This window comes from Bombina bombina, chromosome 2 (genome assembly GCF_027579735.1).
Source record: "Bombina bombina isolate aBomBom1 chromosome 2, aBomBom1.pri, whole genome shotgun sequence".
In the NCBI taxonomy this organism is placed as follows: Eukaryota; Metazoa; Chordata; class Amphibia; order Anura; family Bombinatoridae; genus Bombina; species Bombina bombina.
The window spans coordinates 1238180133-1238199411 of NC_069500.1; the positions used below are offsets into that span (position 1 = coordinate 1238180133).

The window sequence follows — 19279 nt, forward strand, 5'->3', positions numbered from 1 at the left end:
CCATGTCAGAGGTGTCCAAGATTATTCAGTGGGCAAAGACCCACAACTGCTGTCTATCTGCGATCCACATTTCAGGAGTGGACAATTGGGAAGCGGATTTTCTGAGCAGACAGACCTTTCTCCCGGGAGAATGGGAACTTCATCCGGAAGTGGTTCACAAATGGGGACAACCGAATCTAGATCTCATGGCATCTCGTCAGAATGCCAAGCTCCCGAGGTACGGGTCAAGGTCCAGGGATCCTCAGGCGGTACTGATAGATGCTCTGGCGGTTCCTTGGAATTTCAGTCTAGCATACTTATTTCCTCCGTTCGCTCTCCTTCCTTGGGTTATTGCTCGAATCAAATAAGAGAGAGGGCATCTGTGATTCTGGAAAGATTTACCATAAGATATGGCATAAATATCTGCATTGGTGTGAATCCAGAGGCTACTCTTGGAGTAGAGTTCGGATTCCTAGAATTTTGTCTTTTCTCCAAGAGGGCTTGGAGAAGGGTTTATCGGCAAGCTCCCTAAAGGGTCAAATATCTGCCTTGTCTATTTTGTTACATTAACGTCTGGCGGATGTACCAGATGTGCAATCGTTCGGTCAGGCCTTGGTCAGAATTAGGCCTGTGTTTAAACCGGTTACTGCTCTCTTGAGTCTTAATCTAGTTCTTAATGTTCTTCAACAGGCTCTGTTTGAGCCTATGCATTCCTTGGATATTAAATTATTATCTTGAAAGGTTTTGTTTCTGGTTGCTATTTCATCTGCTCGTAGAGTTTCAGAGCTCTCGGCATTACAGTATGAGTCTCCTTACCTTGTTTTTCATTCGGATAAGGTAGTTTTGCGTACTAGGTTAGGGTTTCTCCCTAAAGTGATATCAGATCGGAACATTAATCAGGAGATTGTTGTTCCTTCCTTGTGTCCTAACCCTTCTTCTCAGAAGGAACATCTGCTGCACAATCTAGACGTGGTGCATGCATTGAAATTCTATTTACAGGTGACTAGGGTCCACTCAGCCTTTCATCCTTCCGAGCTCGATAAAATGAGCAGCGCCTTGAGACCCTTACGGGTGATTAGCCGGGCTTTACAAGTACCCAATACATACATACAGGGATTTTTGTCAGTCTTCTGCTCTGTTTGGGGTTTTCTCTGGAAAACGTAAGGGGCAGAAAGCTACAGCTACTTCTCTTTCTTTGTGGCTGAAAAGTATAATTCGCTTGGCTATGATAGTGCTGGACAGCAGCCTCCTGAGAGAGTTACGGCTCATTCTATGAGGGCTGTTTCCTCTTCCTGGGCATTCAAAAATGAAGCTTCTGTGGCACAGATTTGCAAGTCAGCAATTTGGTCCTCTCTTCACACTTTTTTAAAAATTCTATACATTTGATACCTTTGCCTCAGCTGAGGCTTCTTTTGTAAGAAAGGTTCTTCAAGCAGTGGTGCCTTCCGTTTAGGTTCCCTGTCTTGTCCCTACCTTATCTGTGTACTCTAGCTTGGGTATTGATTCCCAATAGTAATTAGATGATCTGTGGACTTGTCGTGTCATTAGAAAGAAAACAAAATTTATGCTTGCTTGATAAATGTATTTATTTCTTGACACGATGAGTCCACGGCCCGCCCTGTTCTTTTTGGACAGGTTTGTTGGTATGTTATAAACTTCAGACACCTGCACCTTGTTGCTTCCTTTCTTTCCTTTGCTTTGGTCGAATGACTGGGGAGTGATATTCCCAATAGTTATTAGATGATCCGTGATCTCATTGTGTCAAGAAATAAATAAATTTATCAGGTAAGCATAAATTTTGTTTTTTCTTTTGTTACCATTTGCTAAATATACAACTTGACTAATAAGCATAGTTTGTCTACCAACCAAGACTATGATTAATATATATATATTTATTCTTGCATTCCAAATCAATATGGTTGCCTGAAGTGTGAAATATTGCAGCCGCATATATTTTCCTATAACATTTTACGTCAGCCGAAGAGCTGAGTATATCGTCATGGGGAACTTGATTTTAAATATTGCCTTCTTATTTTGATGTGAGTTTTAGATCAATGCATTGTAAGATGCTAAATATAGTGATTTGCTTTGTAAATAATAATTATTATGTTGCTTTCTAGAACCTTCATTTACTTGGAGCCACAGCCATTGAAGATAAACTACAAGACCATGTGCCAGAAACAATAGAGACACTAATGAAAGCTGACATCCGAATTTGGATTCTGACAGGGGATAAACAAGAAACTGCAATTAATATTGGTATGCAATGGATTTAAAATGCATTACTCAAGCTATGTATTTTACTTTTGTTAAAGGGACACTGTACCCAAATTTTGTCTTTCGTGATTCAGATTGAGCATGAAATTTTAAGCAACTTTCTAATTTACTCCTGTTATCAAATTTTCTTCATTCTCTTGGTATCTTTATTTGAAATGCAAGAATGTAAGTTTAGATGCCGGCCCATTTTTGGTGAACAACCTGGGTTGGCCTTGCTGATTGGTGGATAAATTCATCCACCAATAAAAAAGTGCTGTCCATAGTACTGAAACCAAAAAAAGCTTAGATGCTTTCTTTTTCAAATAAAGATAGCAAGAGAATGAAGAAAAAATCATAATAGGAGCAAATTAGAAAATTTCTTAAAATTGCATGCTCTTTCTGAATTACAAAAGAACATTTTTTGGTTCAGTGTCCCTTTAAGAGAAAGGGATCCCCAGTAACCTCTGGGGGAGTTGGGATAAAGGGTAACTATGCCTAAAATCTCCAAAAACAAATCAGTGTATAGTGAAGGGTAGTGCCTAATGCCAATATATAACATTATCAAAAATGTAGAGAGCAAGACAGAAGCATTTTCTGGCACACTTTATAGGGTAGTTACAAAACACAAATGTATGGAGTGCGGTGATTAGTGTAAAAAAATTAAAACATAACGTTTAATAATTATTTAAAATAAAGATGTGGACCATATCAGGCCGGTTAAATTAAATATATGGCCCAAACGTCCCTTTAGGGATTCAACTACCACAGTAACAAATGAACAGAGACCAGACCTACGACTTATAATGCCAATTAAGGCCAACAAAATTTATCTAAAGCTTGAATTAACAGATTTGTTTAAGGAGAGGAGCAGGGGACGTTTGGGCCGTATATTTAATTTAATACCCCAGGGGATATTTAATGGTATAAGCTATTACAGCTGCCATCTCGTTACCATAACTCATATACATGACCGGCCTGATATAGACTTCATAATTTTGAATCACTCATAACTTTATTCAGGTTTTTTCCTGACCCATTTGGAGAGACAGCAGTGCTCTATCTTTCAATTTCTTTCATGTAATTGGCAAGAGTCCATGAGCTAGTGACATATGGGATATACAATCCTACCAGGAGGGGCAAAGTTTCCCAAACCTCAAAATGCCTATAAATACACCCCTCACCACACCCACAATTCAGTTTTACAAACTGTGCCTCCTATGGAGGTGGTGAAGTAAGTTTGTGCTAAGATTTCTACATTGATATGCGCTTCTCAGCATTGTTGAAGCCTGATTCCTCTCAGAGTACAGCGAATGTCAGAGGGACGTGAAGGGAGTAATATATTTGCCATGAGTCAGGTTCATGCTAGGTTCATGTATTTCCTTCTGCAGACTGTCAGTTTTCATATTTGGGTAATATTAATACGATGATTTCCCTAACGTGGGTCTATTTCATGGGTTCTCTGTTATCGGTCGTAGAGATTCATCTCCTACCTCCCTTTTCAGATCGACGATATACTCTCAATTTACCATTACCTCTACTGATAACTGTTTCTGTACTGGTTTGGCTATCTGCTATATGTGGATGGGTGTCTTTTGGTAAGTATGTTTTTTATTACTTAAGACACCTCAGCTATGGTTTGGCACTTTATGCATTTATATAAAGTTCTAAATATATGTATTGTACTTATATTTGCCATGAGTCAGGTTCATGTATTTCCTTCTGCAGACTGTCAGTTTCATATTTAGGCAATATAAACATCTTTTAAAGAAATTTTTTTCTTACCTGGGTTTTAGTCTTTTTTCAATTGACTACTTCTTGCAAATTATAAACATTAGGCCCGCGGGTGCATCAAATGCTAAACTTTATTGCGTCATTCTTGGTGTGAAAATATTTTTGGTGCGGAAAAATACGTCTGACGCAACTTCATCATTTCCGGCGTCATACTTGACGCCGTGACCTTTCACACGGTTGCGTCATTAGTGACGCGAGTGTGTCATTTCTGGTTATTTTTTGGCACCAAAAAGTTTACGTTACGTTGTGCGTCATACTTGGCGCCAAACTTTTTTCATTATTTCAATACCCCATTGATGTTTGCCTCTTGATTTTTTTCTCTATCAGAGGCCTATGCTATTTGCTTTTTTTCCCATTCCTGAAACTGTCATATAAGGAAATAGATAATTTTGCTTTATATGTTGTTTTTTCTCTTACATTTTGCAAGATGTCTCTATCTGATCCTGCCTCTGAAGTTTCTGCTGGAACATTGCTGCCTGACATCAGTCCTACCAAAGCTAAGTGCATTTGTTGTAAAATTGTTGAAATTATTTCGCCGAATATCATTTGTAATAGTTGTCATGATGAACTTTTACATGCGGATAGTGTATCCATCAGTAATAATACATTGTCAGTTGTAGTTCCTTCAACTTCTAATGTGCATGATATACCTGTAAATTTTAAAGAATTTGTTTCTGATTCTATACTGAAGGCTTTGTCTGCTTTTCCACCTTCTAATAAACGTAAAATGTCTTTTCAAACTTCTCATTTAGTTGATGAAATTTCAAATGACCAACAACATAATTTATCCTCTTCTGATGAGGATCTATCTGATACAGAAGATCCTTCCTCAGACATTGACACTGACAAATCTACTTATTTATTTAAAATAGAGTATATGTGTTCTTTATTAAAAGAAGTGTTAATTATTTTGGATATTGAGGTAACAAGTCCTATTGACGTTCAGTCTAATAAACATTTAAATGCTGTTTTTAAACCTCCTGTGGTTTCTCCAGAGGTTTTTCCTATTCCTGAGGCTATTTCTGATATGATTTCTACGGAATGGAATAAGCCAGGTACTTCTTTTATTCCTTCTTCAATGTTTAAAAAATTGTATCCTTTACCAGCAAAATCTATAGAGTTTTGGGAAAAAATACCCAAAGTTGATGGGGCTATTTCTACTCTTGCTAAACGTACCACTATTCCTATGGAAGATAGTACTTCCTTTAAGGATCCTTTAGATAGGAAGCTTGAATCTTATCTAAGGAAGGCCTATTTATATTCAAGTCATCTTCTCAGACCTGCAATTTCTTTGGCTGATGTTGCGGCTGCATCAACCTTCTGGTTGGAGAATTTAGCGCAACAGGAATTGGATTCTGACTTATCTAGCATTATTTGCCTATTGCAATATGCTAATCATTTTATTTGTGATGCAATTTTTGATATTATCAAAATTGATGTTAGATCCATATCTTTAGCTTTTTTTTAGCTAGAAGAGCTTTGTGGCTTAAATCTTGGAAAGATGATATGACATCTAAAACTAGATTACTATCTCTTTCTTTCCAAGGTAATAATTTATTTGGTTCTCAGTTGGATTCTATTATTTCAACTGTCTCTGGGGGAGTTTTTCTGCCTCAAGATTAAAAACCTAAGGGTAATTCTAAGGCTTCTAACCGTTTTCGTTTCTTTCGTCAGAATAAGGAACAAAAACTCAATCCTCCCCCCAAGGAGTCTGCTTCCAATTGGAAGCCTTCCTCAAATTGGAATAAATTCAAGCCATTTAGGAAACCAAAGTCAGCCCCTAAGTCCACATGAAGGTGCGGCCCTCATTCCAGCTCAGCTGGTAGGGGGCAGATTAAGGTTTTTCAAGGATATTTGGATAAAATCTGTCCAAAATCAATGGATTCAGAGCATTGTCTCTCAAGGGTATCGAATAGGATTCAGAGTAAGACCTCCTGTGAGAAGATTTTTTCTCTCTCGTATCCCAGCAAATCCGGTAAAAACTCCTGAAGTGTGTTTCAGACCTGGAGTCTTCAGGGGTAAATCATGCCAGTTCTTCATCAGGAACAAGGTTTGGGGCTTTATTCAAATCTATTCATTGTACCAAAGAAGGAAAATTTATTCAGACCAGTTCTGGATCTGAAAATTTTGAATCGTTATGTAAGAGTACCAACTTTCAAGATGGTGACTATAAGGACTATTCTGCCTTTTGTTCTGCAAGGACATTATATGTCCACAATAGACTTACAGGATGCATACCTTCATATTCCGATTCATCCAGAACATTATCAGTTTCTGAGATTCTCTTTTCTAAACAAGCATTACCAATTTGTTGCTCTTCCATTTGGCCTAGCAACAACTCCAAGAATCTTTTCAAAGGTGCTCTACTCTCTGTAATTAGAGAACAGGGTTTTGCGGTGTTTCCTTATTTGGATGATATCTTGGTACTAGCTCAGTCTTTGCATACTGCAGAATCTCACACGAATCAACTAGTGTTGTTTCTTTGGAAACATGGTTGGAGGATCAATTTACCAAAAGTTTCTTGATTCCTCAGACAAGGGTCACCTTTTTAGGCTTCCAGATAGATTCAGTGTCCATGACTCTGTCTCTAACAGACAAGAGACGTTTAAGATTGGTCGCAGCATGTCGGCTCCTTCAGTCTCAGTCATTCCCTTCAGTGGCTATGTGCATGGAAGTTTTAGGTCTCATGACTGCAGCATCGGACGCAATCCCCTTTGCTCATTTTCACATGAGACCTCTACAGCTTTGTATGCTGAATCAATGTACAACACTCTCTGACATGGTGGATAGATCACCATTGTTTAGTTCAAAGGGTTTCTTTTTTTCGGCCAACCTGGACTGTGATCACAACAGATGTGAGTCTTTCAGGTTGGGGAGCTGTTTGGGAATCTCTGACAGCACAAGGGGTTTGGCAATCTCAAGAGGCGAGATTACCAATCAATATTTTAGAACTCCGTGCAATTCTCAGAGCTCTTCAGTTTTGGCCTCTGCTAAAGAGAGAACCGTTCATTTGATTTCAGACAGACAATATCACAGCAGTGGCATATGCCAATCATCAGGGTGGGACTCACAGTCCCCAAGCTTTGAAAGAAGTATATCAGATACTTGTTTGGGCGGAATCCAGCTCTTGTCCAATCTCTGCAGTGCATATCCCAGGTGTAGACAATTGTGAGGTGGATTATCTCAGTCGCCAGACTTTACATCCAGGGGAGTGGTCTCTCCATACAGATGTGTTTTCTCAGATTGTTCAGTTGTGGGGTCTTCCCGAGATAGATCTCATGGCCTCTCATCTAATCAAGACACTTCCCAGATACCTGTCCAGGTCCAGGGATGTTCAGGCGGAAGCAGTGGATGCGCTGACACTTCCTTGGTCTTATCATCCTGCTTACATTTTCCCGCCTCTAGTTCTCCTTCCAAGAGTGATCTCCAAAATCATCATGAAACAATAATTTGTGTTGCTGGTGGCTCATAGGTTTTGGTATGCAGTTCTGGTTCGGATGTCCAGTTGACCGCCTTGGCCACTTCCGTTCGGCCAGACCTACTATCTCAAGGTCCGTTTTTCCATCAGGATCTCAAATCATTAAATTTGAAGATATGGAAATTGAACCCTTAGTACTAAATCATAGCGGTTTCTCTGACTCAGTGATTAATACTATGTTACAAGCTCGTAAATCTGTTTCTATAAAGATTTATTATAGAGTTTGGAAGACTTACATTTCATGGTGTTCTTCATAAATTGTTTGTTCATAAATTCTCCTGGCATTCTTTTAGAATTCATAGAATTTTACAGTTTCTTCGGGACGGTTTGGATAAGGGTTTGTCGGCAAGTTCCTTGAAAGGACAAATCTCTGCTCTTTGTGTTTTATTTCACAGAAAGATTGCTATACTTCCTGATATACACTGTTTTGTACAGGCTTTAGTTCTTATTAAGCCTGTTATTAAATCAATTTCTCCTCCTTGGAGTCTTAATTTGGTTCTGACGGCTTTACAGGTTCTTCCATTTGAACCTATGCATTCTTTGGACATTAAACTACTTTCTTGGAAAGTGTTGTTCCTTTTGGCCATCTCTTCTGTTAGAAGAGTTTTTGAGTTATCTACTCTTTCTTGTGAATCTCCTTTTCTGATTTTTCATCAGGATAAGGCAGTTTGCAGACTTCTTTTCAATTTTTACCTAAGGTTGTGAATTCTAACAACATTAGTAGAGAAATTGTTGTCCCTTCCTTGTGTCCTAATCCTAAGAATTCTTTGGAAAGATTCTTACATTCTTTGGATGTGGTAAGAGCTTTGAATTATTATGTGGAAGCTACTAAAGATTTCAGGAAGACTTCCAGTCTATTTGTTTTATTTTCTGGTTCTAGGGAAAGTCAGAAGGTTTCTGCTATTTCCTTGGCTTCTTGGTTGAAACTTTTGATTCATCAAGCTTATTTTGAGTTGGGTCAGGCCCCTCAGAGAATTACAGCTCATTCTACTAGATCAGTCTCCACTTTGTGGGCTTTTAAGAATGAAGCTTCAGTTGATCAGATTTGCAAAGCGGCAACTTGGTCCTCTTTGCATACATTTACTAAATTCTACCGTTTTGATGTATTTGCTTCTTCGGAAGCAGTTTTTGGTAGAAAAGTTCTTCAGGCAGCTGTTTCAGTTTGATTCTTCTGCTTTTGATTTTTATTTTTTTTATTTCAAATGAAATAAACTTATATTTTTGGGTTGTGGATTAATTTTTTCAGCAGATTATGGCTGTTTTTATTTCATTCCCTCCCGCTCTAGTGACTCTTGAGTGGAGATCCACATCTTGGGTATTGATATCCCATATGTCACTAACTCATGGACTCTTGCCAATTACATGAAAGAAAACATAATTTATGTAAGAACTTACCTGATAAATTAATTTCTTTCATATTGGCAAGAGTCCATGAGGCCCATCCTTTTTTTGGTGGTTATGATTTTTTGTATAAAGCACAATTATTTCCAAATTTCCTTTGTTGATGCTTTCTACTCCTTTCTTTATCACCCCACTGCTTGGCTATTCGTTAAACTTAATTGTGGATGTGGTGAGGGGTGTATTTATAGGCATTATGAGGTTTGGGAAACTTTGCCCCTCCTGGTAGGATTGTATATCCCATATGTCACTAGCTCATGGACTCTTGCCAATATGAAAGAAATTAATTTATCAGGTAAGTTCTTACATAAATTATGTTTTTTAACTGTTTTATTGCTACCTGCAAACATTTCAATGGTGGCATGGTCCACATCTTAATTTTAAATAATTATTAAACGTTATATTTTAATTTTTCTACACTAATCGCCACACTCCTTACATTTGTGTTTTGTAAATACCCTATAAAGTGTGCCAGAAAATGTTTCTGTCTTGCTCTCTACATTTTTGATAATGTATTTTACTTTTTGTATTCATAGAACAGAGGTTTCAATATAGCAAAACAATAATTTGTGTTTTTAAAGGAACACTAAAGCCAAACTAAACTTTCATGATTCAGATAGAACACGCTAATTTAAACAATTTTCCAATTCACTTGCATTGTTAAAATGTGCAGTCTTTGTATATTTACTCTTTTAAAGCACCAGCTCCTACTGAGCATGTGCAGGAATTCACAGTAGCTACGTATATACATTTTGTGATTGACTGATGACTGTCACAAGATGCAGGGGGACGGAAAATGGAACTAACTTTTATATTTGTGAGAAAAAAATCTACTATTCATTTGAAATTGAGACTGTTATTTTGCTTTGTCTTTTCATTGTGCATTTGCTGATTAATGCAATTGTACTGTAATTAATGGCCCTTTAAATAGATTGTTCTTTGTATTAAAAAATATGTATAAAAGCAGTTTTAGAATATTTTCCTTTGCATTATTACAATTGGCCAGCAGATGTCTCTGCTGCTTTGTATTAAATGCCTGTAGTAAGTTTGAATTGATAATGTGTGTAGGTTATTCTGCTGAGGGGGATTTCTGCAAAAAATAATCATGTTGAAAAAAATTGGAAACATTTGGTTCACTATAGTATTAGTATGTTGTTTTTTTAGTAATACATCTAGAAAACTGTTCTTGGAGTGCTGTATCTCATTTTTATTGTTAATATGGAAAAGTAGATAATTACATTGTACACCTACCGCTATTTTATTTGCTAAACTGTGTAAATAATCAGAATGCCTCTTGTGATAGTCCTGTCATTTGTAAGGATGCCAAACAAATCAGTATTTCATTAAAATTCTAAGTTACAATCCTAAGAAACTTAACTGAGACATATATGTGTAATCACTATAATTATTGTCTTCAGGGAAAGTTAAAATATTATTATATAAGCTTCCCTCATTTCTCAGAAAAACTGCATGTAACGTGATGGTAAACATCCACATTAGCACTGTAATTGTACTGTGAAAACTGTACACATCTTTGTATAAGTACAACTATAGTTCTACTGTCCTTAACCCTAACATTATCAGCAACATTTGTAAAATGTCACAATTTTACATCTACATTAGAAGTCACTGCATTTTGAATTTCAAGTAGGCTTGGAGTTGTTGTTTTTTTTCCTTTAGTGGTCAGAAACATTGTTGCTGAACAATGAGGTATTCAGGTGTATTTTTTTTTTTTTAAACTGACTTTAAGTTACTGAAAGTTACAATGTGGGATGCGCAGCTCCCCAAAGGTTACAAAGTTTAGTCAGTAGTTTTTGAATAGGGTTTTCATATACATTTCAGGTGTATGAGTAATTTACAAATCATAGTATTGTAAATTATGTAATTTTACTTATTGTAATTATAAATATTAATAATTAATAGCAGTATAAAACTATTGTCAGCGATATCTACAATTAATGTAGTAGAACTTTGTCAATACACTTCAGTAAGATATTAAATCTCTGTAGTGTACTCCAAAATATCACTACTGAGATCTATAAATTTGACCACAATATTATTAAAAAATTAATATTTAATCCTTCTAATCAGTTACCTTTTATATATACAATGATTATATTTACTCAGTTAATAGCGTATTACTTAAGGCCAAATAAGTATGTCTATGCTGTTACAATTATTCTTTACAAATATATATAAATATATTTATAAATTAATTTTAATTCCAAATAAATTGCTTATTAAATAACACACAGTACCATTAAACTTATAAGACAATTTGTAAATATCCAACAACACTTGCTCCAATACCAAAATATGGATTACTAGCTTACAATGCTCAATTAATAAACACCAGAGATATTGTATATTATTAATGCAACAACCAATTTATATGCCCATTAATCTGGCCTGAAACAACCTCTTATTTCACCACAATAAAACAAATTCTAAAATATATCGCAATAGCTGCAATTAACTTATGACATTAAAATACAAAAATTATTTCTAAATATTTTAATATTTAACACCAGTATACTTACTACCCTTGGTGTAATTAATATTAAATATAAGAATAAATTACCTGCTGCAAGTATTTAATACCTGCATGGAATTTAGTCCCGGAATCTCTTAAAGGACCAGTCAACACAGTAGATTTGCATAATCAATAGATGCAAGTAACAAGACAATACAATAACATTTACTCTGAAATTCAAATAAGTAGTAGATTTTTTTCTAACAAATTTCAAAATTATGTATATTTCCACTCCCCCTGTACCATGTGATAGCAATCAGCCAATGACAAATGCATATACGTATAGTCAGTGAATTCTTGCACATGCTCAGTAGGAGCTGGTGACTCAAAAAGTGTAAATATAAAAGAATGTGCACATTTTTTTAATGGAAGTAAATTGGAAAGTTGTTTAAAATTACATGCTGTACCTGACCTGAGTGTCCCTTTAAGACCACTCTTTCTGAGCAGTTATGGGTAGTGTTCCTCTCGAATCTAATTTAAAAGACCATTTTATTTCAGCTTTTTCCTCAGCCAGAGGAGTCGTTGAGTTACAGTTCCTACCCTACCATTCACTGTGCTTGGCCTTTGAGATAGTCATTCCTTAAAGGGACATGAAACACAACAATTTTCTTTCATGATTTAGATAGAACATTCAAAGTTAAATAACAATCTAATTTAGTTCTAGGATCTAATTTACTTTGTTCTATTGACATTATTTGTTGAAGGAGCAGCAATGCACTACTGGGAGCTAGCTAAACATGTCAAGTGAGCCAATAACAAGATGCATATATATGCATCCACCAATCACCAACTATCTCCCAGCAGTGCATTGCTGCTCCTAAACTTACCTAGGGGTATGCCTTTCAACAACTTATACAATGAGAATAAAGCAAATCAGATATTAAAAGTTAATTGGAAAGATGTTTTTAAATTGTATGCTTTATCTGAATCGCAAAGGTTTTATTTTGTCCCTTTAAGTAGTGCTCTCCAATCTTTCCTCCCTTTTGTTAATGCTTTTTATTAACTACCATGCGGCAGTCATATAAGGTCATAAAAAGGTGTGGATTAATGTGCATGTAAAGGGGACTGTCTATGTTAGTGTTTGCATTAACATTATTGCACGTAACAAGCAGCAGTCAGTAACTGTATAGTCTGACTAATGGTCATTGTCACAGTTCCTGATATAACACAATGTATGTCTGTCTGGAGGTTGAACAATAAACATTTAGAGTATAGAATGTATAAATACTATATATCCAACTGCCCCACGTACGTCCAACTAGTGTACTTTTTATTGTAGTGTGTATATTAACAATGAAATATATCAATAGAAAAAGGTATTACTAATAGATAACTGGTAACATTAATTTAATGGGACGTAATACTCATATCATACTAAATCACTTAAAAAGTGATGCAGCATATCTGTATAAAGCTGACAAGAAAATATCACCTTATCTGTGTTAAAAAGGAATATATTTTACTTCAAAATGTCTAACTCACAATAGTTATTCTTCAGCTACTGTCAGCTGCATGTTGGGGGAAAAAACAGCCAATCAGTTTTATCAGTGCTTTGATCTCATTAGATTTCAGTGAAATCTCCTGAGATTTCATAGTAAACTTTCCTGAGGAGGGAAATAACATGACCCCCTTGCAAGTCCCAGAACTAGCATCCTGAAGGTAAAATGTATTCCTTTTTTACAAGGTGATGATGTTCAGGTGATATTTTCTAGTCGGCTTTTTACAGATATGCAGCATCACTTCCAAGTGCTTTAACATTTGAGTATCCTATCCCTTTAGATTATTTTGTGTGTTAAAGCTGATTTTAATGTTCAGTAGAATAATTTGTTTTTAATAAAACTTTACTGAAACATTAATAGGACAGCTAGGAAATTGTGAAAATGTGCATCGTTTCAAAATCCATATTAATTTTCATAATACATTTTAAATATGCAAAGTGGGATCTGTGTTTTTGGTAAGATTCCTAGTGTAATCTATTTATGCTGTGAGGAAAAATGCCTTATCTCCCAAACTGCACATTCATTTCAGACTGACCTTTGGACAATTAAAATACAAATGAGCAACATGATATAATTCTGATTAAGAAAACAAAACAAAGATTTAATAAAAAAATATGTAAATGACAAACTAGTTTGTAAACTTTATTTCCACTGATTAATTAGTTTGAGTGGGTTTTTTGCTAATTTTTCAAATGTTTAAATAAATCACCACCCACATTTTCTGTTTTTCTTTAATAAAGTTAGCTGGATATTGCTTTGTAAATATTTATTATTTGAATTGTGGATTACTTTCACAAACGAATAGGACTGTGAGCAGCAGCATTTGGCAATTTTCGAAGCCAGCTTTATTCATATGGAAATCTAGAACGCTGTGTGTTGCACTTAAACTCGAATAAATCCAGCAACAAAATAGCCGAATGCTGCGGCTTGTTGCCATATTCGGCATTTGTGAAACGTAACAACAAATACGCGTGCCTAATATTTATATTCCAGTTTATTTCATGCTTTTGAAATATTGTGAGTTTGGCATTATCATATGATTCAATTAAATATATATATATTTTTAACAGGTCATTCATGTAAACTGCTAACAAAAAACATGGGACTAATAGTTATCAATGAAGGCTCCCTTGATGTGAGTATGCTACGTAAAGCTTTCTTTGTTTATTAGCGCTATAGGTAACGTTTGTGGCCTGAAGTTTCAGTGATGATCCAGACCTGCAGGGCAGAAAGTAAAGTAGTAGTAAATTATTATTATTAATATTATTGTGTCTGGTAGAAGAATGGGGAATAGATTTGTGTTTTGTCCTCAATATAAATTAATGTAAGGAATAACTATGGTCACAAATGTACAGTGAGAAAAAAGGAACATACTGTAATGGTATTCTCTGCCTTTAAGTTTTGCACTTTCATTTAGAAGCATAATATCTTTTAATTAATCAATAATATATAAAGGCATATAAAAGAGTATCTGGTCCCAGTATAATGATTTGAAAATGATTTTCATGTTATAAAAGTACATTATTGTATATTCAACACCATTTCTCATTTTACTTTCTTATCCCTGTTAAGTATAATTATTTAGTCTGTCTGTGGGCATAATATTAGATTTAAAAATAATATGGGGGAAAAGTTTATTAAAATGCTTAAAGGTGGGAATCAATCCAAGCTAAAATTCTCTCGTATGCTGAAGGCTTTATCATCTTAGGTGGGGACTTCAACATGGCTCCGCAATATCCTCTGGATAGGTGCCGACAGAACCCTACAGCGCCCAAAACAAAAAAAGATAATTTGGAAACAAAAATGTTCAAAAAGATCAATCGGAACCTTAGGACAAAAGATATATGGAGAGCTCAAAACCCAGATTCTAGTGAATTTACGTGCCTTTCTATGGCCCATAAGACTCTGTCCAGGATAGATCTTTTTCTTCTGGATGAAAGACTAGTAAAGCAAGGGGTAACCGCAGGCATATTGCCTATCTGCATATCCGATCATGCTCCCATATTCTTAGATTTTCAACTTGGGGACTTCTCCTTGGATAGGCGCCAATTCCTCTTTCCTAAATTCTTGGCCTCAGATTATAAATTTAAAAACTGGCTCAACCTCAAATTTGAGGAGTACTCTCATTTTAATCATCAACATCTTAATCAATCTGAACTCTTCTGGGAAACTGCCAAGGCAGTTCTTAGGGGAGAAATCCTAGCATACAGTATATCTAGGACTAAGAGCTATAAATTGCGTGAAAAGGAAGTGGTAAAGGCCGTTACTAATGCGTATAACCGCTACTTACTACATAGGTCAGCACAAAACTGGGCAAGGTACGCACAAGCCAAGAAGGAAAGAGATACCTTTCTCATTCACAGGACTACACAGAAAGAATTGAAATTTCAGGCCAAGATGTACAGATACGGAAATAAATCAGGGAAACTCCTGGCCAACCTTATTAAGGGAGATAAAGGGTCATCCTTGATAGATACCATACAAAAAGGAGATAAAACGGTCACATCGCCGGAGGAGATCTTAGGAGTTTTTACAGAATACTATCAAGAGCTATATTCCCTGAGGAAATCAAATGTTGATCAGAGGAAGGAACTCTGGGATAAGATTAGTCACCCAGTTTTAACCCCGGAGCTTTCTGAAACCCTAAACTCTCCTATATCTGAATTAGAAGTCAGTAGAGCTATCCTGCATCTCCCCCTAAACAAAGCCCCAGGCCCCGATGGCCTCCCAAACGAATTTTATAAAATTCTGTCCCCACGACTCGTCCCACATCTAACAAGGCTTTTTAATGCTATCTATATTCAGGGCAAACGGGTATCCCCTTACTTTGCGGCGTCATATACCTCCCTTATACTAAAACAGGGAAAAGATCCGGATAAAAAAGAGTCTTATAGGCCGATAGCACTATTGAACATTGATTATAAATTACTTCTATATTAGCACAAAGATTGCAAGTCTTGCTTACTGGTATTATAAATAAGGATCAAGCAGGATTTTTGTCTAAGAGGAACTCTTCGGCAAAAATAAGGGAAGTTTTCGTCACTATTACTTCAAAAACTCAGAGGACGGGGAGAGGGAGGACAACCCTGACTTAGCTATTCTCGCAATAGACGCTGAAAAGGCATTTGATGCAGTTCATCTGGATCATCTTTTGTTCTCCCTTCTACAATTTGGTTTCAGAGGTAAGTTCCCTGAATTTATTGACAAACTATATGCCAAAGCCTCCACGAAATTAATAGTAAATGGCATGACCTCTGTAGAAATAGGCTTAAAGAGAGGAACAAGGCAGGGGTGCCCTCTTTCTCCCCTACTTTTCGACGTAGCCATTGAACCCCTAGCCATCGTAATTAGACAGCAACTAGAAGGTATCAAGGTTGGTAAAAAAGAGTTAAAAATAGCTTTATACGCGGACGACATTCTGATCTATCTCTCGAACACTAAAGTAAACATACCTAAGCTCTTGGCAACCATTGACCAATTCGGGTCCTTTTCAGGATATAAGATAAATACCTCAAAGTCGGAGCTCCTTTGGATCAGACAAACCAAAGACTCACTTAAGAACTTACCCTTTAAAGAAGTGTCTCAGTCTTTTAAATACCTGGGCATGTCAATCTCCTCTAACCCTGACTCTTGGTATAGACTAAATATTCTTCCAGTCTTAAATAAAGTTAGAGATAGCTTGTTAAATTGGAGAAATCTCCCATTATCTATTGCAGGTCGTATTGCTATCTACAAAATGATTCTCCTCCCTAAAGTTCTCTATGTTCTTCAAAATATCCCACTAATGTTGAAATCAAAAGACATTAGGTCATTGAATACAGTACTTAGAGGTTTTATCTGGCAACACAAAAAACCCAGAATAGCCTTATCTAAATTATCGCTTCCTAGGAGATATGGGGGCATGGCGCTCCCTGATCTTCGAACCTATAATTATGCTTTCCTGGCACGCATAGTTACCGATTGGATACACTCTAAAGACTATGTTACAAACAATGATTTAGATCAAAATGCCATCGATCCCTTTCTCCCTGTTGCATTAATTCATTGTAACCACAGCTCTCTTCCAAGGGAGGTGAAAAAACTCAGATCTATGTTTAACCCAATACAGGCCTGGTGGCGGCTTTGCAAATCTATGGAGGTAGAAAATAGAGTGTCCAAATATATGCCATTAACGGGTAATCCCCAATTTCCAGCAGGGCTACACTCCTCACAATTTCGTAGATGGCACAACTGTGGTTTAGATAACATCCTTTGCCTTTTAGATAAAGAGAGGAAATGTGTAAAGACTTTTGAATCACTCAGAATAGAATTTAATCTTCCCCACAAAGATTTGTTTGCTTATCTCCAAATAAGACATTTTGTAACACAACTCACGCGACAGTTTGGATGGAATTGGTCCATGGGTAGCCTGGAAAATTGGCTGCTGCTAGTGAAGAAAGGTGCTATGTCAATATCCACAGTATATCAAAGCCTTATCTCACTCAATGGTTCCTTTAATCTAGAAAAGATATCTTCCAAATGGCGGGTACTGATCCCCCAGGCTAATCTAGACCCGGCTCTCATCCAACAGTCTATCTTCATGGTTACACAAGCCACGCTCTCTTCTTCTTGGAGAGAGGCACATATCAAACTTTTGTTTATGACATATTATACAACAGACAAAGGTAGTAGATATCGAAATCCGCATTTCAATAAATGCCCCAAGTGTTCATTTTCCTCAGCGAACTTGGCACACATGATATGGGACTGCCCAAAGATAAGACAGACTTGGCAAAGATTAGAATACTGGATTAACAACTCCCTGGGTGTTTCCCCTCTGGTCCTATCACTAAAATATATTGTGTTTCTTCAGCCTGATACAGATGTAGTACAAATTAATAGGAAAATAATCACCCTTTCTATTCTCGCTACCCGCTATTTAATTTTTAAAAAATGGAAAGGAAAAGCAACTCCTAGCATCTCAGAGATTAAGAATTATTTAAAGAAACAATGAATTTTAGAACAGACAGATACAAATCTTAACGAGGAGGACGATGTAAGAAAGTTCTTTCAGAAATGGGCAGTATTTATCAAATCTTTTCCCCCTTCAGAGATAGATAAATTAATTTACCCTTTCAGAAATACAGATCTGGTAATACTGGATGCCTGGTAACTCCCTAAGTAGATGGGAAGAGTTTGGTAATCCATGGGAAGAGGAGAGCGGATTTCCTCCCCCTTTGTGTTTTTTTTTTTTTTTGGTGTTTTTTTTTTTTTTCTTCTTTCCTCTTTCTCCCCTTTTTTCTCCTCTCCCCACACCCCCCCTCTCCCCAGGTCATAACTATTAACTTGTAATAGTAATTCTTTTTCTTTCACAAGAATTGAAAACTTCTAAAAAAGGTGGACCAATGTTTATATAAGTAGAATTAAGGTATATTCCTGCCAGCTCTTCTTTATATAACTGCGGTTCTTTTTATTATTACTTTCATGCTTTCCCAGTTTATTTTTTCAAATGATGTAGGAATTGGAAGGTATCCTTTTCCTTTTTGATGTATCTCGTTTTGTTATATTCTTTTGTCGGCTTTGACTTGGCAGGATTAATATGTAATTGTATCATTCCACCAATATAAATAAATATATATAAAAAAAAAAAAAAAAAAAAAAAAAAAAAAGCTTAAAGGTATTAATAATGGATTTTTCATTAATTCCTCTTCACACAGAGGACGCCTTCCCACTGGGCATATTACTGTAGACCACATGCAAATATACCCCCCCCATATCTGCACTGATGCAGCATGCCACTTGCTTTCACAAAAACAGGTCCCTTAATGGGCTACTAAAGTAAAAAATAATGTTTCATGATTCAGATGGAATTGAAAAACAAACAAAAAAACAACAACTTTGCCATATACTTTCATTACCAAATGTGCCTACTGAACATGTACAAATGGGCACAGTATATATGACTGTCGCATGACATAGCAGGAGGTAAAATTGGATTAATTTTAAAATTTGCCAGAAAATATTCTACTGCTCATTTCAAATTCAAAGTAAATGCTATTGCATTGTCGTTTTATTGTGCATTTATCAATTATTACATTTTACTGTATTTAGTGGTCCTTTAACCCCTTAAGGACCAGCGACGTACCCTGTATGTCGCTGGCCTTTTTTTGGGACTTGTTTGTTTTATAGTGCCGTCTTGCCACAAGCGTTGAGACTGCTCTATTCCACAAAGCCTGCTGGAGGGAGGGCATTAATAGCGTGTTCTTGCTAGATTTGTGCTATTATGCCCTGAAAAAACCCTTAACGACCAGTGACATACAGGGTACATTGTGGTCATTAAGGGGTTAAACCAATGAACAGGCGTGC

At 36.3% G+C, this 19279-nt stretch overlaps 1 protein-coding gene across 2 annotated transcripts in view; it reads left to right on the plus strand.

The window, feature by feature from the left end:
- Positions 1-19279, plus strand: part of ATP8A1 (ATPase phospholipid transporting 8A1) — a 608814-nt gene that overhangs the window by 374184 nt on the left and 215351 nt on the right. For both annotated transcript variants that reach the window (XM_053704008.1, XM_053704009.1), the window contains 2 exons: positions 2100-2238; positions 14005-14069. In XM_053704008.1, the coding sequence (XP_053559983.1) occupies positions 2100-2238; positions 14005-14069 (204 nt within the window). The remainder of the gene's footprint in view (positions 1-2099; positions 2239-14004; positions 14070-19279) is intronic.